This window comes from Xenopus tropicalis, chromosome 1 (genome assembly GCF_000004195.4).
Source record: "Xenopus tropicalis strain Nigerian chromosome 1, UCB_Xtro_10.0, whole genome shotgun sequence".
Lineage (NCBI taxonomy): Eukaryota > Metazoa > Chordata > Amphibia > Anura > Pipidae > Xenopus > Xenopus tropicalis.
The window spans coordinates 66957784-66980154 of record NC_030677.2 but is presented as its reverse complement, the minus strand read 5'-3'; the positions used below and the strand labels follow the sequence as shown (position 1 = coordinate 66980154).

The 22371-nt window shown below is 40.9% G+C and overlaps 1 protein-coding gene across 2 annotated transcripts in view; it reads left to right on the top strand.

The window, feature by feature from the left end:
* Positions 1-22154, top strand: part of lef1 (lymphoid enhancer binding factor 1) — an 82972-nt gene extending 60818 nt beyond the window's left edge. Inside the window, exons 10-12 of one of the 2 annotated variants that reach the window (XM_018091550.2) lie at positions 5436-5479; positions 20202-21023; positions 21343-22154. In XM_018091550.2, the coding sequence (XP_017947039.1) occupies positions 5436-5473 (38 nt within the window). In that variant the 3' untranslated portion in view covers positions 5474-5479; positions 20202-21023; positions 21343-22154. Of the gene's footprint in view, positions 1-5435; positions 5480-20201; positions 21024-21342 lie in introns of those variants that run through there. The other variant, NM_001243834.1, reaches the window with a different exon arrangement.
* Positions 22155-22371: the final 217 nt, after the last annotated feature.

The following is a 22371-nucleotide window of genomic DNA, read 5'->3' as shown; positions in this document are numbered from 1 at the left end:
CAACCTTTTAGGGCATTTCAGATGCATTGCATGTATAACAGTACGTTACAGTACACCTAATTGTTTTGGGGGAACAATAAATATAGAAGGCCATGACAAAACAGACCTTCTCCTTCATTTATTTTTGAATGGAAGCACATGATCAGTTTGTGACCAAACATAAGTTTTTTTGTAGGGATATCATGAACTAGGTCTGGGTTGAATGCATTACAACTGCAAACAGGCCCACGCTTTGTGCCCTAGGAGCAGATAGATAGAGTTAGATTTAAATACAGGGGGGGTTGTGATGGCAGCAAGGATGGAAGCATGCACCAAATTCTGCACTAAATTCAGCACCACAGCTGTCAACAACCTACTAATAACTTATCCAGTGTAGGGATCCTGCTACAGATTGAACAGTCCCCCTGATACATATATGAAAACATGATGCGGTACCTTTTAGCACCCCAGTTGTTGGGAAGCTGCCTACAATTCCCAGCTTTTGTAGCAAAGACAGCAATTCTATACAGTAGATTTTAACTTGTCTATAGTTGGGTTGCTTGTGTTGGTTATATTAACACAAGTTTATAGAGATATACGTTTATAGAGTTTATATTGTTCAGAGCCATTTATAACATTTCCTCAGTCAACAGAATCATACAGTTAATTAATTTATAAAATATGTTTTAATTGGGGAAACCTTTACATCTATTAGGGCAATGACACGCGGGGAGATTTGTTGCCTTTCCTTATGCATTGCTTGTAATTTCAACCATGTTTTCCCTTGAGCACAGAATTATCCTTATTTAATATACTATTTATGTTAGTATACATCAGTGTTTTCTTACCTATACAAGACACATTGGGCCTGATTCAGGGGCGATAAAACGTGCGCTATTTTTATTGTGCGCTAAAATTTTTACCGCGTCTTAATTTTGGCGATTTTTCGCACGATTCACTATAAGCATACTCGCGCTTTTTTAGGCGCGATATTGCATGCGTTATTTAACTCGCGAAGATTATTTCAATGCAGTATTTGCTGGTACATGTGCTAAATTACGCCCGCGAATAGTCGCCGCATATGAATGGTAGCTTAGAAATAGTGTATAACAATTGTCGCCGCATATAAATGGTGTATATAAATATTAGCCACATATAAATGGTATCATATAAATAGTAGATGCTTATAAATAGTAGCCACTAGTGATGAGCAAATGTGTTCTGGTTATCTTTAGTGAAAAATTAGCAAATCTTTCGAAAGATCCACGAAACGGCAAAAATGTTGTTCGGGCAAAAAAATTGTTGCTGTGACTATTATTTTTTGACGCTTGTATCAATTTTTGTATGTGCGGTGAATTTTTGCGTGGCAAATTATTTCATGCGTTTTGCCATTGGCGGATTGTTTTGCGAAACGCATGAAAAAATCCGCCACGAAAAAATTCAACGCACGTCCAAAAATTTGCTGCGAATCCATGCCTGCCGAAGCATTTCATCACTTGTAGCCAAATATAAATAGTCGCGCAAATGAACGCACGCCATGTTAGCCATACACGCCAATACTTGCAGAAAATTACTGTATTAAAAATGAACATTTCGCTGCAAACTGGCGGCTGCGTCACTCTAGGGGAAACACATACTTGAATAAATAACACTGTAAGTCCATATTTTATTGCAAAAAATCATTTACTGTACTTTTGTATAATTTTTCGCCTGCCTGTAGTAGGTGTTAATTTTCACATAGCCGAATGCGATATTTAGCGCGCAAAAGTTATTGTGAATCATGCGATAGTATTCTTTTCAGCGCGGAAATTAACGCATGCAGTAAAACTAGTGCGAGAAATAACCCACGCGATAATACTATGGTGAATCGTGCGCAAATTATTTTGCGTTTTTTAACGCAAAAAAGCGTGCGATAATTTTTATCGCCCTTTAGTGAATCAGGCCCATTATCACATATATTACATTTCCTCAAGCCAGCTATTGTACATGAAGTAAGGCAGTGCTGTCCAACTGGCGGCCCGCGACCCCCCTCTGTGTGGCCCCCCACCTGTCTGGCTGCTTTGATGGCTTACTCTTGTGTAAGCTTTAAATGGTATCAGTACTGTGATTAACTGCCCCCCCCCCCTGCATGGTTCTCACCTCAGATTCAGGCTGTAATCAGGCTGTATTGTTTAAATATGTAATCCCCTGTGTTGTTCACACCTTTTAATCTCTGCATTGTTCACCCCCTGCAGTGTTCACACCTCAGGCTCAGGCTGTAATCACCCCCATTGTTCCCCTGTTCACACCTCAGGAGCAGTAGAAACCCACAAATAATCCCTGCACACTACAAAAAGAACATATACTGAGGTGGTACTACAATTAAAAAGTTTTTTAATATATAGTTATTGTGCAGACTGTAGGAGCAGTGCCAGCATTGTGTCACTGTAGGCTGCCTGTGTGTGCCATACACACAGGCAGCATAGGGCAAGCAGAGTATGGCACACACAGGCAGGGTAGGGAAGGCAGAGTATGGCATACACAGGCAGAGTAGGGCAGGCAGAGTATGGCACACACAGGCCAAGTTTGGCACAAACCAGCCAAGAATGGCACACACAGTGAAAGTATGGCACACGCAGGCAGGGTAGGGAAGGCAGAGTATGGCACACACAGGCAGAGTAGGGCAAGCAGAGTATGTCACACAGGCCAAGTTTGGCACAAACCAGCCAAGAATGGCACACACAGTGAAAGTATGGCACACGCAGGCAGGGTAGGGAAGGCAGAGTATGGCACACACAGGCAGAGTAGGGCAAGCAGAGTATGTCACACAGGCCAAGTTTGGCACAAACCAGCCAAGAATGGCACACACAGTGAAAGTATGGCACACACAGGCAGGGTAGGAAAGGCAGAGTATGGCACACACAGGCAGGGTAGGGAAGGCAGAGTATGGCACACACAGGCAGGGTAGGGCAGGCAGAGTATGGCACACACAGGCCAGGTATGGCACAAACCAGCCAAGAATGGCACACACAGTGAAAGTATGGCACGCAGGCAGGGTAGGGCAGGCAGAGTATGGCACACACAGGCAGAGTATGGCAGGTTTTTGCTGTACTACAACCATTAATATGGGTATGGTCATGTGATAACATGGGTGTGGTTTCAAGTGGGTGCGGTTTCAAAAAGGGGAGTGGTCAAAACTGGCTTCCATTATCGGCCCTCCACCACGTAGGTCGGAAAAATTCCGGCCCTCGGTACAACAGAAGTTGGACAGCACTGAAGTAAGGGGATTAATAAGCAGCACTAAACAATGATGATTGGCTTCTATAAGTTACTGCAGCATTGGTGCAAATATGCACCTACTGTAGATAATGACCACAATGGCGGCTGGCCTTGGATGTACTCTACTGCACATGTGCATGGCCCAGGACAGCTGCAAGGGTGCTTGGAAAGGGGAATAGATGGCAGTACAGCTCTCACTAGTATAATACCATGATCCAGGTTAGTGCCTAACAAATTGGCTGAAGGCCACAAACAGTATATATCCCTTGCTGAACAGCCCTGGCACAGACTGGAGTTTTGCACAGTAGTCAGATGTTTCTTAACTGATGCTCACTTTCTCAAGTGTTGTTCTCATATCATTTTACTAGGTGCTAAAATCAGATGAATTTATTTATTTGTGAATAGAAAAGTAAATCTGATTTATTAGTAATTGTCTACTATTTCCACCCAAAACAGCAAGAAAGGAATGCTGTTCTGATTCCTTGTAGCACTGTAGGGTTTACAAGCAATTTGTTGTTTTTTTACATCTGATTTTCCTTTAAAATACCCTGGAGCATGAGATAAACAAAGCCTTACATTTCATATTGGTTTTACCCACAAAAGTTCCCATGTCATTACATTTTTAAGACTATGCTAGATTTCCTGATTTATATTTTCATGATAGATCCTTCCATGGTTTTTTAATGTAAAGTGTATGCACGTGGTCTGGGGGCACTTTCAGTTAAACACAGGTATACTTTGGCTTGGGACAGACAAATGGAATTGACATTTATGGCATTCTCTTGCTTTGACCTCCAACGCCCTCAAGTTCAGATTCTGTCTAACCATTTGGCTTGCATGTCATATTTATTGGCAGTTAATTTCTCTGAGCAGCTGTCAAACTATCCCAAACATTATGTAATATTATCAGGAAGGTTGAAAGTCACATTTGTTCCTGCGGAATTAAAAGCATCGTTCCGACGAAAATCCCAACTGCGACATTTGGACGGACCAAAACATTTAACCCATTTTGTTCTGGAGGTTTGGCTGGTGAAGGAAAATGAAAGGAAATACATCTTTTTCAGACTTTGCTATAGATGATCTCCTCTTCGTTAAGTCCTGTGTAAATTTTTACTTTACAATAAATATTGTAGGGCAGTAGAGCTCAGATAAGAAGTACTGTGTCCTTCCCTTTCTATAGTTAACATTCTTAACCATATTTTATTAGTTCCATTTATTGTTGTTATTTTTATACTTCTGACTGGGGTCCTTACATTCACTACAAGTATTTCTGTTAGCTTACTAAACTGGTGATTATTGTTCAAAAACTAAGTCAATCTTCAGCATTGCATATGTTGCAACAACCCCAACGGTATCTTTGAGAGAAGAATGCTGGGAACTGTAGTCTATAAAACAAATATGAATCACAGGAATTTGCTTGTTGATATGTTGTTTTATAAAAGCAGTAAAATTACAGCCTACGATCCAAGATCTTTTGTCCAAGATACCTAATGATTGTGTGCTTTATTGTAATATAATGTTCTTGTCATATAAAGGCCTTCAGAGTCCTTATAGTTTAGAGTTTAGCACAAACCATTCCTGCTATTTAGTATTATAGGACTATGATGAGCTACCTGCAGCCTGCAGGGAAGACTTTGCCCACTCCAGCAATAAAGTACAGTTTTGTAGTAGCTGCAGAGGCAGACACTGCCAATCCCTGTTATTTACTAATTATGATTCAATGTTCTCAAGCTGTTTTGATGAAAGATTCATATTCTAATTTTATAAAGGTTACATGCACCACTGTCATTGCTATTGACTTCATCTGTAGATACTGACCAGAAAATGTGACCTATAGGTTGTCCTTCAGGTGTTAAAGTTACCCGCATTATATTAATAAATGGCATTTGACTTGAAAGGCATTCTTGTGTGAGCGGCACATAGCCAAAACTTGTCACGGGCCTTCAGCCTCAGGTTGCCAAGTGTTACAGCCCACCCAGTACAAAGCATTGCTGGTCCCAAATTGTTTCAGATACTATAACACCTCCTACCCTACTATAGTATTTTTAAAAGAAAAAGTATTCCTTAAAAAAAAAACCTAATGGCTGGTATAAAAACCATGTTCTTTTGAGTGACTGTATACATAAATATAACATAAATATACATTGTGCATTTTTGAATTTAAAATTTTGTTAAAAGAAAAAAAAAATCTTCTACAGGTGCAGGCCCACCAAGAATGACAGCTGCCTACATCTGAAGCATGGTAAGAACATCTCTTTAGCTTTGATTTTACTCCTAGATGGGTGCAGATTGCTCAGAAAATGCCCATCTAATTGAACACAACCCTTTTTCTGCTAAAGAGACAGCCGTTTAATCATAATTATGTTGTTGAAAAGATCTTCACAGTGTCATTATTATTGAAATAAATGCTTACACATTTATTAAACTTTAAAAAAAAAAAAAACCAAGATGGTTCTTATACCGGCTGTGGGATGAATTGCAGGATAATCCATGTATCCATATATTTTCACTAATAGAGACCCTCATTTACTAGCATATAAGTTATTTTTTTACCCTGTTTAATTGAAAAACACTATATGGTTTGATAGTTTCTATAGGTTACTGAAACAGCGTTTCAAATATGCACAGAGATTAAAGAGGGCACTTATTGAGTACAATCCTTCTCTGCAGATTTTTTTAAACATGCCTGCCATATGTTTAATTTTGTATAGGAAATTTCTTGAATCCACAGTCAAGAGGTGGCAGATTAGAAATGGCTTGTAAGGGCTTGGGGTTTTTATCAAGTTTCTCAAATGTTCAGCACTGTTGTATTTATGTGCTTGTGTTGTTCTCTTATATGTGTGAGTGTAAAGATGCATGTGATGAATGAGAATATTTAGGATAAGACCTAAATTTGAACATGGCTTTGAGCACTACCATGTAGATTATGAAGAAATTGTGTTTCTGATAAAAAAAAAAGGCAGGCAATTTGGCCCTTCTTAGTTTTGACATGTTTACAGTTTCTCAATCATTATTCACCCACAGTCATTTCTTTAGTTTGTTGGGAGATGTAGTTTATCAACAATTGGCAAAGCCCAATGTGTAGATTCCTGATTTACTCTCTGTTCAGCCGAGTGTAATCAGCTGGAACCATTCCTAGAAAACAGCTGACGGACATTGAAGCTGCTCTTACAAAGTGTCCTAAGCTTTACAGCTAGAAAAGTCTCTGCGTTTGTAGTATTGTTTACTGGAGCCTAGCAACCAATAGAGACATGTATCAGGAGCTAATGTGATGCAGAAAGCACATTAGTAAGCACCGTATAATTGTTTGCTGCATCCAGGGTGGTGCTAGCCACCCCATATGCTTCAAGCACTAGCAGCTGCAAATAGTCACAGAACAGCCATTAGATGATTTTATTAAAGAGACAGTAACAGTGAACTGTGTGTAAATCATGACTGTTATTACTTGTCTGTGGTGTTTAAAAATGTTTTCTATGTGAAATTCACATAAAATTAATAGGTAAAAAGAAAATGCTTTCGTTATTTAGATATTATACATCTTACACAAAGACACAAAAAATCCAAACTTATATATTTCATTTAGATTTGTATCTAATCTTTGTAAAGGGACACACCCAATAAAAGTCATACTGCTATTAGTTTATCAGGGTGGCAGGTAGGGTCCGAATCTAACCCCAGTTGCTGCTGCAAGAGTATTCAACAAGTTAACTTTGCCTTTCTGAGATTGATTGAAATATCAATTGATATTGAAACTGCATGCATACCTGGGAATTTACCAACAGACATAACACTAATTGTTAAGCTGAGTCAGTATGCAATACATTGCCCATGGTGCTCTCCATAGATTTACTATAGGAATATATCTGCCTCTTCAGCAATCAGTAGTCCAGGAAAGCCTCCACCAATGAGCTTTACAATAGTAATATACTAGCATACAAATATGACAGTATATTCTTTGGTGAAGACACACTAGGCTACTAGTAGCAGCTACTTTTTCACAGCTGCTAAACTCCAGAAAATACCCTGCCATAGACAATACTGAGAATTGCCTCTGCTAAAACACAGGTAGAGACAGTTATCAGTAAATTATTAGCATTGTCTGTTTAAGGGCTCTGGCACACGGGGGAGATTAGTCGCACGCGATAAAACTCCCTGTTCGCGGGCGACTAATCTCCCCGGGTTGCCTACCCCTGCCATCCCACCGGCGAACATGTAAGTCGCCGGCGGGATGGCAGACGCGGCGGGGCAATTTCAGGGAATCGGCGATTTGCGCGAAATCGCGCCGCCGCGTCTGCCATCCCGCCGGCGACCCCTGGGATGGCAGGGGTAGGCAACTCGGGGAGATTAGTCGCCCGCGAACAGGGAGTTTTATCACGGGCGACTAATCTCCCCCGTGTGCCAGAGCCCTTAGTAGCCATTTAGTAGCTGCTACAAGTAGCTCTGTGTGTCTTCTCCCTAAGAGTCCTGGAAGTAGTTTAAGGGCAGGGGTACACAGGGAGATTAGTTGCCCAGTGACAAATCTTCGTTGTCGCGGGCGAATAATCTCCCTGCAATGCTATCCCACCGGCTAGAATGTAAATCGCTGGTGGGATGGCATACATGTCGCTGCGATGTCCCACAGGCTGACGTTTCCTCTCAAGGCAACTTCGGGCAACTGCGGGACATCACAGCAACGGGCATTGTGGGGAGATTAGTTGCCCGCGCAATGAAGATTAGTAGGCGCAACTTTTTAAGAAGTAGTGGTGACTAATCCATGCAGCGCAAACCGTGCGCGATTAGTTGCATCGACTTGTAATAGTATAGTAATCTAAAACACAATAGACCTAATTGCAAATTCTGCAAAAGATGATTACCTTTCTATTTATGTATTTATACATATGTGCCTTCTATGTGTTGCTCTTCTTGGCTAAATCATTATCTAAAGACAACTATAGAACAATAGCTCTGGTGGATAAAATTCAGTGGTAAATATTATCTATGTAAAATGCCTCAAGGTGGGCAGTATTAGTTTTCACGTTCTTTTTTAAAAATAAAATTAAAAGGCTTAAATGGCTATTTTAAATCTAGGACTAGTCTGAAAGCAGAAAACTGATGAAGAGAGCTCTAACTGCAGGGATATTGGCTGTCAGCCTGCTGCTAAGAAGCATCTCCATTTTGACTACTGATGGATATTTAATCAGCGGCTTTCCAGACCGCTGGTTCCTAAGGTCTTCTAGTTCAGCCCAAACACACTGAAGTATGTTCTGTAACATCCAAGGGAAATGGGAAAATGTATTTATTTGCACACTTGCAGCTAACTACTATCTTCTTGTTGGCTGCATCTTGTTGCCATGTCTGGCAAAGGGGTGTGTTTCTTGCGACTTCTGCTGTTTTTGAATTGTCTCCCAGGCACAACTGAAGATACCTACACTTGAATGAATGCTACCTATAGAAAATGTGCAAAGCTACACAAAAAAAAATCAGTTTAACCCTAATTATAACAGGGGGTGTGGTTACCCTATTGAAGCTAGAGCAGTGTAGTTTCTCAGGTACCCTTCAGGCCTCACCAGAACTACTGGTTTGAAACACATCTTCAGAGGAGCCAAACTGGTTCTGTTTTTTTTATTGTCACTTCATCCTTTAAACTGAACATCTATAAAAGTAGGGCTACTAACAACACCCTGTAATAATAAACAAAAGTTCTACAGGGCAGTTCAACAACATTATCAAATAGGTATAAAAATGTATTTTATTAGTAATTAGTCGTGTAGAACTATCATTTATTGTAGGTTCTGGTAAGCAGGGGCCTATGATCTTTTTATTTGTAACTCTTGTTTGGTATAAGGCTCCTGTTCGTGATAATAATTTGGTAAACTGGTGCTGCTTAAAAAAATGATGATAATGTGTTCAGCTTAGATGTCCCAAAACACCTACAAGGCTTAAGCTGGCCATACACGCACCGATAATATGGTGCAAAACCTTGCTTTGTACGATATTCGGTGCGTGTATGGCAAGTCGGTGAGTCGACCGATATCGCAGGAGGCTGCTGATAACGGTCAATTCACTGATCGGGCCGGTTAAAAGATTTTGATCGGGCCCCATAGAAGGCGCCTGAGAAAAATCTGCCGTCAGGGCTGAATCAGCAGAAGGAGGTAGAAATCCTATTGTTTCTACCTCCTTATCTGCCGTTTCAGTCCTGAACGGTTAGTGGTCGCACGAAAGATCTAGCTAGTATGCCAGAACCAATGACCAATCTTCCTCTTATCACATAAAGATACCCCATGCCTTTAAAATGACACTTAGAAAGTGTATACAGCTCACACAATAGCTTAATTTAACCAAGCCCTGAGAAAATCTCTTTAGTGGGAGGTTCTTGCCAAATTACAAATGACTCTGTGTTGCTGATTCAACAAACAAACCTTGATGCTTTTATTAGTCAGCTCAGCTTTCATAAAAAACAGATGGCTCTCTGTTTGTCTCACTGCTTTGCAAGTCTTTGCCATTATATTTAATAGCATCAACTAATAGGTAGCGGTCTAAATTAAAGGGGGGGAGATATTGTGTGTAAAGTAAGTTTTTTAAAGAGAATTAAGCACTGCAGGTAAATATTCAACTTCAAATTTTCTGAGTATAAGGCTTATGTCCCACAGAGTACTTATTCACTTATGATAGATCTCTACTGCCGCGGGAAATTATTCTCTCCAAAATGCCTTTCCACTTGCAAATTGGGGGGTATATTTATCATGTTTTGTAAAAAGTGGAGTGAAGCATTACCGGTAATGATCAGCAATTTGATTTCAACAGAAAAGCAAAGCATCTGATTGGCTGCTACGAACTACATCACCGGTAATGTTTTATTCCACTTTTTACAAAGCATGATAAATATACCCCATAATGTATCAAGCTGCAGTGCACTACAATTTAAGTTAAAGCAGGGAGTAAGGCATTGATGGCCCAGGTTATCCAACAATGACTATTACTGGGCATAAAACAACTTTTTACCAATTGGCAAACTGGGCAGAAAGTGCAAAAAGTCCCTACTGTTGCTCAGTCAGTTAGTTAGCTGTAATTCTTTCTTCCAAAATAAGGATCTGATTGATACTAGTGTGGTTTAAGGGCAGGGATAGATAGTCACCTTATATATCATGTTCAATACCATTAGAATCTCACCTTAGCTGAATCTTGACCTACCTGACCAGTCACACAAACAACTGTCAACACCAGACTTGTACAGCTTAGCAGGGGAAAACAGTAGCTGACTATGGCAAAGGGTTGTAGGTTGGACTCATAGACTATAGACTTTACATATAGCATCTTGCAAGCAGCATTTTTATGTTGAGCTGCCCTATCAGCACAGATTTTCCAGAAACTCTTTTGCAGTAACACCGTAATTATTATTAGTAGTAGTACTCCCTGTGTGTACTTTTGTATATTGTAAGATTGTACAGTGCTGTGTATCCTTGTAGCAAGTAAAGGTGGCCATACACGAGCAGATCCGCTCGCTTGGCGATGTCGCCAAGCGAGCGGATCTTCCCCCGATATCCCCACCTACGGGTGGGCGATATCGGGGACCATTTAGGTAAAAAAAATAATAATCCGATCGTTTGGCCCTGGGGCCAGACGATCGGATTATGTGGGCGGCAATGGGGCAGTCGGATCGGGGACCGCATCAACGAGCCGATGCGGTCCCCGATCCGACCAGATTTTCTAACCTGGCCGATCGAGATCTGGCCAATTTCAGGCCAGATATCGGTCGGCCAGGCCGCTCTGCTCTCCCCATACACGGGCCGATTAGCTGCCGAATCGGTCCAAGGGACCGATATCGGCAGCTATAGTCGGCCCGTGTATGGCCACCTTAATATATACATACATACAATCTTCTGCACACATACTCTTCTATATAGCCTATCTCTGTATCAGGTAAGGTCAAATCAGCCATGCACCTAACCTTAATGTACATAATTCCTAGGTTTCCTTTTAATTATGTGAGAAGATAACCATGTGTGTTTGTTTTTCTGTGGGCTATATTATGTCACATAATGAACATGGAGCAGTAGTGAAAGAGTGCTGTAATTAAAAGCCTTGTCTCAGAGCCAAGCTTGTACTCCTCCATTTGTCTTTAATCATGGTAGAAAGTTTCCTCTCTGATTTCTGGTTTAAGTTGTGCAACCTAATGGATTCCATAAACACAATGGAATCTTCTGCCTCAATTATTTGCAGACTTAACACGGCTTCACTACTTTATCCCAAACCCCTTTCATTAGTTTAGCCCAGTACCCTTTAGCACCTTCGATATGCAGTAATCTAAACTAAATACTTAGCATCATCTATAGTATTCTTAGTGACATTGTCTGTATGCAGTATTCATAGCTAGATCTGGGGCAGAAAAGTATTGGGCTGGCACAGTGATGGAAAACACTCAGAATTTTGAGTTATTGTGTGGCATATAGCCCAGTCTAAAATAAATGTGTTTTATTTTCACACTGGAACCATTTCTGGAATAATAATAGGAATTTTGGACAGATGTATATTTCTGACTGAGAAATATTTATCTCTCATAAATAAAGCTGTTATTATTTTCCTGTTGGCATATTTAAAGGGAAACTACACTCCCAAAATGAAACTTAACCAACAGATAGTTTATACCTTACCAAACTGAAATATATATATATATATATATATATATCAGTAAATATTGGCCTTTTACATCTTTGTGCTTGAGCCACCATTCTGTCATGGGCTGTGTGCTCCCTCAAAGATCACCTGACAGGAAATAATGCAGCACTAACTGTAACAGGAAGAAGTGTTGGCGTAAAAGACTGAATTTTGCCTAACGTGTGTGCACCGTGAATCATATTATCCAAGGGAGCTACCCTTAGTACCTAAAATGACAATTTTCTATTTAGGATCACCCAATGGCACATACTACTAAAACAGTATATTTTCATGAAAACAGTTTATTTATAAATTTTGTAGTATTGGATAGTTGCAGTTGCATTCATTTCCAGTTATAAGCTTACTGTGACAGTAATCAATGCACTTTGCATATTTTATATTTTTTAGAAGGGAGTTGTTAAAGGGAATGCTAGTTTGTAGCCAGAGGGGCAGTTGTTTAGATTGGTGTGCCACTTGGTCTTCCCTAGCTAATCCCCAGTTCAGAAGTCTGAGGTGTGGGAATGGCTGTTACTGCATGCTGGAGGGCATACTTGGTGGAATAATTTGCATCTAATGTCAGGTTTCGGTGGGAAGAATGCATTTCAGGCGGGGGAGTAAGTTCAGATACACATAACTAGGATTGTATCTAAAATGCGTGTGGCATAGAGCAGCCAGGGGTGCAGCTCTAAACACAGATTCTAACTAATGAGGCCATTGTTAACCTGAGGCAATTACACACCATTGGTCCAGCTAGCTAGCATACTTGGCTAGAGTTACTATATGACTGAAAAATGCTTCGTAAAAGGTCCAGTTAATAGGACTGTACAGACTGATTGCATTTACCTCCACTGCCTGTTACTCAGATCTGCTGCATGTGTTTTTAATATGCTTCTTATATTTTCCAGTTATCCGTAATTGTAGGCAAAGCAGATGGCAATATGATAAGCAGGCCAGATCATCCCTCTCATTTAACTGCTGATGCTACAAATCAGAGCTTCAGGAACATGCTCTGACCATTGCTCCCCTACAGGGCGAATTATAATAACACTTCCCAGTTAAAAGGGGTATCTCATAGTCAGTTTACTATGTGCCCAGTCATATCTCTGGTGAATTCTTATTGGTGCAATTACAGCTGTTTGCAGGAAAAGCATGTTCTGGCAACTTCTTACACCTGAATAAAGAATCACTAAAGTAGCCCAATACTAATAATTGGCCTTGTAGTTTGGGTACTGGCTAGGTGATAAATGTGAATAATGTTTTTTTTTTCTATCCCATCTAATACTATTGTAGTCCTAGCCATCCTGCATTAATGTGAACACATTAAAGAAATTGTCTCTTTTTTTACTTTTACGTGGTAAGACATAATTAACTGGTTAGTAAAAACACTGTTCAAACTGTATGTACAAGCTTGCTTTAGTAATTTGCTGCCACCTAATGGTAGAAGTCAGTATTCCAAAACAAAAAGTCTATTTCCTGTTACACCTGAGGGATAAGTACATGTACAGGAAAGTGTTTTATGACACAGAATATAGAGAAGTTTACAAAAATTCTGGGTTTACTTTTGTGTTCTGTGCATCATGTTTACATGTATGTTACAAAGGAACTAGGCACTCATTCACATACATTCATACATATTTGTTATTTGGCCCAGGAGGAATCCTTTGTACCTGATCTTACAATACTGTATTCATGTTGTAATTATTCACTTAAACTGATAACATTCAGTACTGTGGGTCCATACCCCAAGGTTACTTGTTGTCGTTTGCTTTCATTTTTAAAAAATCTACTTTTTTGAGCTAAATGGGGCTGGAAAATAGAAGCTACATCATGCTTGGTCCTTGTGAGGTAGATAAATAAGTTCCCAATGTAATGAATAACTCCCTGCAAAATGCATTTCTGTTTATATGAGCTGGGAATATTATTACTACTACTACCTTGCATGGGCAAGTAAATATCTTTAAAAACTCTCAGGGTTGAACTGGCCTTCCAGAGTACAAGGGAATCTCACTAGTAGGCCCCAGTATTTAATTCTTTATTGCCACCGTAAGCCTATATGACTTGTATACCGTCTGACCCTGTCCCCGTCTTATTTTTATGACAGAGGGCTCTGGATGCCAGGTTTTTGGTGGGCCCTAAAAGGAACTGCCCAACATTTATGCTTTAGTCATGATTTGTTTTAGTTTACAAAATTTCACTTATACATAATGTGGATTAAGGTCCTTATGTCAGTGGTTGCGTTTTGATTTTTCCTTTCCAAAAACACAGCAAATGAATAAATTGAGAGTTCAACAGCTAAGTGGAACATTACTGGTTTTGCAGTAATGTATCCCTATGATTACTGTGTGCACATAACATTAGGCTCTACATATTCATGTATAATTGGTACACACTTCTAATAATCCAAACAACATAGCAGTATACAAAAGTATAAATAGTAGCATTTGTTTTTCAACAAGCAGGGCCCACTTACGCCCTGTATCAGTCAGTACTGGTATGTTATCCACCTGATATATACACCCTTCTGTTGTGCAGCATTGTGGTATATATCAGTGCTTTATGAATACTTGTTAGTAATAATATTCTGCTTTCCTTGTTAAAAGTATATGCATGCCATCTAATAGGGAGGTACCCAGTACTGCTGTACAAGGCAGGGAGAACGTAAATCAGCAGAACATACACTGTCTGTGTTTTGATTGGCTCCACTCCCTTGCGCCACCCCCCATGGAAGTGATCCCCAGCGGCAGCCTCGCACACATCTGACCAGCACATCTGTCTCACTTAGGAGTTTGTTTGCTCAGAAGAAAGATGAACCCTGTTAGCTTTCACAGGCCTCTGTCATTACAGGCCATTGTGGTTTGTTGGTTCAGTAATGAATTACTTGGATTGCTTTCTGACGGATTTTTATTGGAACTCAGGAGGATGTTATAAATAACCCTTTATTGAAAAAGGTCTCTGAGCTACAAGGGCAAACTGTGGCAGGATGGGTTGGGGGGCACTTTAACCTTTTCAACTCTTGGCATATGCAGTTGCTATTTGTAAAACTGGACACAGGAGCATGCATGCTTTTACTAGGCCAGAAATGTCATTTAGCCCCCTCCACATCTCTAGCATAGATCTGCTATGACCTGATGTATACCCTCACCAGTTATGCATGTATTGCGATGCCCTGGGGGTTAATGGAGTCAGGGTTCTGTAGCTATCTAATCTTAAGTTATATAAATATCTATATCAACACACGCACATATAAACAAGCACAGACATACACATTCTTACACCGTCATACTTCTCTATGCAGTAACAGAAATAGAACTAAGAACTTAATCTGATGTAGCAGACAGGAATCCACCAGTACCAGACCAATAAGAAGAGAATAAAACAGGGAGTCTCTGTGAGAGGCAAGAATCCAGCCAAACACAGGGAAGGAGTTCCGTGCTCCTGGTGCTTCCACCACATGTGGAGTCCAGCGCTTCACTGTTGTCCCTTAAATGGAAACCACGTTCTTTTTATTTGTCTGGGAGCTTTTGTTTGATTAAAAGCCCGAACTCTCATTTCCCTAAGTAACATGGACCCAGAGGGCAGAAGCATTTGTGCTCCTAGAATGTTACATGACATCCTTGTGGTATTTAATGGTTTGTTGTGGGAAACAGTGAAGGACCCTGGAGGTCTCACATAGCCACTGATTTTTCATGTAGGAAATTAGCATTATAAAGTTCTGTTTGGCAAGGAAAAGAGGTAGGAAATCACTTGGTAAATACTCTTAAAGCAGCAATACACTAGCCAGTGTTTGACTTCTCTAAAAGATTGCTCAGGGGGCATGAACTAAGAATATGGGTGGACATCTGTACATCCCATCTTAGAGACAGGGCCTGGACTCTCTGTTTGGCTAATAATCACCCTCAAGCAAATAAAAGCCTCATATTTTGGTCCCTTTCAGTAACGTACATAACTGCAATAACAATACAAGGCATATTTGTGCACTAGTCTAACTTAACTAGGCTAACCCCCAATGGAATGTACCAAAGCTTAAAGTCAGGGGCTCCTAACTGAACCTGTTTTCATATTGCTTACACATGGGCGGTGTTTATTTTGACTGCAGTGTGCTTTCTTCTGTCACAGTCAGTATCCTGCCTGTTGGACAGGAGGGTTGCTGGCTTGAAGTGGGGACTTGGCCTAAGAGTAAAAATGTCTTAAAGTGAGAAACTTGAGAAGTAAAAAAAATTGCTAGCATATATTTGTAGAGAGTTTTATTCCCCACATAACATCATGTCATGCATCTGGCTTTTTGTTAGGGTATTGTAACACAAAAGGAGGGTTATGGTGGTTAAGAAGGAATGTTGTGGGAAATAATGAAAGATGAAAAGATAGAGACTCAGTAGACTGAAGCAGCACAAGTTTTGATATGATATTAAATAGAAAACATCCCTGTAATTACTTCTTGCACGGATAGATCATAAAATGAAGCTTAAATCAGGCGCTGGCTGAGAATGATGGGATTTCTAATTCAGCAGCAAGGGCTTTAAATGTGACACATTTGCACAAGACATGCGGCATAGCCCAGACAGTATAGGGCAACTTGTAAATGTCTTCCTATGTATAGAAGTTGGTAGGAATACCCCTAACGGGGGGGGACTTTAGTGCTGCCCTGCACAGAACATTCTATAAGACTTCCCATAATGTAGCACTGCAGATAAATGCTTCCAGATATACTATATTAACCAATTCACAAATCAGCCAGCAACTCCTGACATGCTCCAGCAGCTGCAGGTTGGGTGTGTCAGTTCAACAAGAGCCATGGATGTTAGCATAGAGATAATAAAGTTCCAAATGTGGCTTTATCTTTGCTTTTAGAGCAGCAGCAGCAACATCAAATCTGAAATCCAAATGATAAATCCGCAGTGGCTTGTATTTTGCATGAAGCGTAGGACTCCACATATGTAAAACGTGACTTGCAGCACTTTCTTTGAAGCCTAACCACAGCCCGGGTGCTGTAATTGCAGCCTTTGATTGTGCCGACTTCACTTGCGGATTGGGCCGTGCAGCGGCATGCCTGGCTTGGCCAGACTTCAGCACAAAGCCCCCAGTGAAGGCTCAGATGTGGGCAGTGCTCCGTCTGCTTGTTGCATGCCTGTGGTTTCTTGAAAAGAATCCTGATTTGACCTGTTTTCTGCCTACAGAGCAATGCAGCACTTACTGGAGGTGTCTCCTTAACCCCTCTCTTTCCTCAGGATAGCAGCACGAGTACTTGCTGAACTAGAGCTTAAAGGGTACACACTTATTTATTTTCCCATAATGGCTTCTTTGTGCAACCCCAGTAAAACACCCAGTGGGTACACAAGCTAAAACGAGCATGTTGCATGCAATGTTGAGCTGCAGTGGTACTAATACTGATGCAGCAGATGAGGGCACCCAGCGTTCAGGCCTGGCTGAATGTTGATTTACTGATAATCCCAGGAGTATAATGCCAAACAGAGCCTTCTGTATGCTGCCAGCACACATAAGGCCTTTTAAATAGCCAATCATTGCTCTTGTTATCACCATCAGGAACCATTTTCATGCTTGTGTTGCTCACCAACACTTTTTCCATTTGAATGTGGCTCACGGGTATAAGAGGATGGAGATCCCTGATGTACAGCATAGGAATCTATTTTAGGGCCCAGGCCCATATTCAACTATCCCTTTTTTATGTATCTGAAACCTAGGAGATAAAAAAGAGCCTGGCCAAATTTTAGCCATAAATGAGACCCTAACCTAAAAGGAAAATATTGTTACAAAGACATTAAAGCAAGGCTGGAGCTCTATTCAGAAATGTGTGGTTGTTGTTCAGCGATTCTATTCTTAGTGTGTTGTTCCCATCTTCAGCCATTTCCAGTTTTCCCTAATCTCACTATATTCCTTGCTCCCAACATCTGCCCTCGACTCATCCGCTGAGCTTTCTTCCTGTATAGGGGACCCTTTAAATGTGCTAAAGCCCCATTTGTTTCTTGAGATATTTGTCCCCTGTGTAAACAAATGCGAGTGTTGCACAGGGGGCCTTAGGCAGGATGTCCTGCTCTTTCACAGAACCATGCTGGCGTGCAAAAGGTTAATGTCAATGTACAACCAAAGGAAATTGTAAAGCTTGGCCATATGTTGAAGGATCTTGGAAAACAAGCAGATAGAAAGATACAGGTATTTAAAGAGAGAGAGAGATTGATAGAAAGATACTGATAGACAGATAAATAGGCAGATATAGATAGATGATTGATAGATAGATAGATAGATAGATAGATAGATAGATAGGCATATATACTGTGTATATATATATATATATATATATATATATATATATATATATATATACAAACAGATAGACAGATAGATAGATGATAGGCATATATATATATATATATATATATAAAAACAGATAGACAGATAGATAGATGATAGGCATATATACTGTATATATATATATATATATATATATATATATATACAAAAGATAGACAAACAGATAGATAGATAGATGATAGATAGAGAAAGATAGCCTTTTCTGTGTTTGGCTGATTTCTCCCATGGGATGGCAGAGCCGGTGTGAGGGAGCAGAGCTTTAGTGCATTTCTGCCCTAGTTATTATAACCTCTTGACTTCAAAGGCAGTCGGGGGAAGAGTGTCTGAAAAGAGCAGCATTTTATTTTTCCCAGTGCAGTAGAAATTCCTGGCTGGAAATGGAGAGCGGCTCTGAATCAGAGGCTTTTGAATGAGACTCTTGTGAACCCCGTGGCCTGGCGCCTGTGGGCCGTTCCTCTACAGGAAGCCCAATGTTTTCATGTAAGGCTCAGAGGAAAACCTTCCCAGGAAGAGCAACCTGGACCCGGCTCTTTGAAAGTCTGGGATGAAAAGGCTAAGAGTAAATAGAATCCGTGGGGTGCTCCCGCTGCTGTTTCTGCCACTTTGTTTGGCCGCTCTCTAAGCTCTCTTCAATTGGGAACTTTGTAGCGCTTTTCTGCCATGTGACGTGCTACCGCTTGCAGCTGCGGGGGTCAGGGTGTTAGCCCCTTTTCTTCTACATGAGATGGCTCGACCTTGTGTAGGCTATAGGTTATTGGCTGATCTCCAAATTCATTTGCTGAACATATGCATTAATTGCACATAAGAGTGGGAGCTACCAAAGGGCTTGCAGAGACATCCTCTATCAGCTCTCACACATCAGTGACATTTATGTTTATTAATGTGATGACTTACAGCTCACAGAATGCTTGCTACCTACCTTTTCGCTGATGTAAACTATGACCTACAGTAGTTTAACCAGTGTTACTTGAACAGTTTGGTTTGTTTAAATATACATTTAGCGGGGGTAGGGCCTATACATTACACTGCTAGTGCATGGATATGCTGAATTTTAAGACGCCTTCTACCTATTTCTAATGCTTAGACTATGCTACCTATGTATAACACTAAGACCCCCACTACCTGTGTCTTACCCTAAGTCCCCTACCACCTGCGTATAACACTAAGGGCCCCACTACCTGTTTATAACACTAAGACCCCCACTATGTGTCTTACCCTAAGACCCCTACTACCTGTGTCTAACACTGAGACCCCCACTACCGGTCTATAATACTAAGACCCCCACTACCTGTGTCTTACCCTAAGACCCCTACTACCTGTGTCTAACACTGAGACCCCTACTACCTGTCTATAATACTAAGACCCCCACTACCTGTGTCTTACCCTAAGACCCCCACTACCTGTGTCTTACCCTCTTACCCCCATTACCTGTGTCTTACCCTAAGACCCCCACTACCTGTGTCTTACCCTAAGACCCCCATTACCTGTGTCTTACCCTAAGACCCCTACTACCTGTGTCTAACACTGAGACCCCTACTACCTGTCTATAATACTAAGACCCCCACTACCTGTGTCTTACCCTAGGATCCCCACTACCTGTGTCTCACCCTGAGACCCCTGAAACCTGTGTTTGATACTGAGACCCTGATACCGTGTCTGATACTGAGACCCTAGATGAGTGCCCTTAACCAAAGGTGTGCCTCAGCCTTACTACTTCTCTCAGATTCAGATTAAATGTTTGGGGGAGGGGAGAGAAATGGCTGGGTTTAAAGGTAGGGCAAAGGTTAGGAACAAGGAGACACTTGTTGTTATTTATTGTAAAATTAATGTGGCATCACCTCAGCCTCCCCATTATTTACTCCAGTCTGTGAAACAATCTGTTTTGTTTATATGTTATATATATATATATATATGATTAATTAAAAGCCCCTGTTAAGGGACTGATGGGCATTACTGCTGCCATTATTACACCTGTGATTTATTCCTTTATTCTTTCTTTTAAGGAGGAAAGAAGAATGCACTCTCAACATGTAAAACAAAGGCAGCAAGCACAGGAGGCCTTCTGGAGATGGGCGCTTGTTAAATTTACCATCGCCTCCATAACCAGCACCGCTATTCCCCTAGGAGCCTGCCAATGACATTGATCAGTCAGCGCGAGAGACAATGTATCGCATAGACAATCACTGCCTAAACTCCTGGCACCCCTGGCATCGGCCTGGCCTCACACACCGCCACTAGATCCATACCACCCAGACAGAAAGACTTGGATTGTTAGCAGAGGAGCAACTTCCCTCCTGTTCCCCCAATCCCATCTGGTGAAATCCGTGTGTACGTGACGCACCCCACACCGCTGAGCGTGCTGACCTTGGACATGTAACATGGAGGAGGCAAACATCTTTTATTTAAAAACGGAGCAAATGGATCAACTGTTATTTGTTTTTTTTTTTGTTTTGTTTTTTTACCATGTTATTGTTTATTCTCCATAAAACTTGAATGCTTTTATATATCAGATTTTAGGAACGATGTATATTTTATTAGGGGTATAAATCATCTTTTCCAGCAAAAACAAAAAAAACAAACAAATAAGAACTTTCTTCTCTGGATTTTTTTTCTAAGAAATCTGTTTTGTTTGTGTAGCTTGTGAAATTGCCCACGTGGAACTCCCATCAGTCTGTGCTGCTCAGAGCCCACACCTATATTGTCTGAGGCTTTCCTGCAATGGGAATAGGAGTTGTAGCCCTCAGGACATATAGAAACATGCCAACAGTGAGACAGCTGCTATATACAGAAGGGTATCTCCCATACAGTATGGCCTTACTGGGAAGGTGCAAATGCATTGTACTACAGAGACCTTATCCGCACACCCTAGTACTCCAAAATTGTATGCCCGGTGCACACTGCTGGAGGGATCGGCACCCTCCAAAACCAGTACAACCACAAAAAAAGCAAATGGCACTCAGGGCTATAAACAAGGGAAAAACCCTTAAAATTTTATTGCGGAGGTGCAACGTTTCGGGGCGACGTGACCCCTTTATCATGCTTGATAAAGGGGTCACGTCGCCCCGAAACGTTGCACCTCCGCAATAAAATTTTAAGGGTTTTTCCCTTGTTTATAGCCCTGAGTGCCATTTGCTTTTTTTGAAGGTGCAAATGCATCACAGCTCCTTGGGGAGTGCAGCAAGTGACCAATTGCATACTGCTATCATGATATACATGGCCAAGTTGAAGCTTTCAATGCCAGTTAAATATAGCAGTTATTAATTAAGATTGTCTTCAGCTCCGGACTGTGGTATTCAACATGCCACTCCCCCAGACAATTGGTACTGCAAGCAGGCAATAAGTACAGTGGGATAGATCTGCCCCTGTTGTTGCCCATGGCTGGCCTGCCTTATCATTGGCATGTTCAGTTGGGCAGTTTATAGGTTCCCCAGAAAACCGAGGGTGCAGCTGAGTATCACATTTCATAAGTTACTGCAATTGTGCCGAAGCTGAAAAATGTTGTGTCTTTCCCGCAAAACACAAGTGTAAGACTCCCCATCTTTTTTATATGTAATTAACATTCTGTCTTTTTAGTTGGTGTTATATAATGTCAGGCACATATTTAATGTCAAACTTGGCCTGCCCATTCTCACCTGATGCCCATTCTGTAAATGGACGTGCCAATCCCGATGTTTATTCCTTCCTGCCATGAAAAAGAAAGCCCAGCACTTGGATTCATTGTAACGATGTAAATTGTACTGTATCGTATTTGTTTTTGTATGATTTCTTTTGCTAGCCTTTAGTGGGATTTGATGCCAGTTGTGGAATAAAACAGACCTATTGATGTCTCCCTATTTCAAACAGGACACAGACTTTGCCAAAATGAAACTGTCAACAAAATCCTTTTTTTGCCATTCCAGTTGTGCTGAGCAGATGTTTTTAAAAGGCTTTTTAATAAAATGTTCAAAAAGAAAATAGTTCTCTTAAAGAGCATTTACCTGTGTTATTTGCCTGCAGGGGCCGTAGAGGGGTGGGGGCACAGGTGAGGTACCAATAACTATAAACTTATGCCTAGGCTGTAGAGTGCCAGTGCAGTTTACCTACTGCAACCAATTAGACTGCTACAGGTTGTTGCAAGTTACAAGTTGTTGCTATGGGGGATGCACTGGTACTAGACAGTCAAAGGGAATGAGC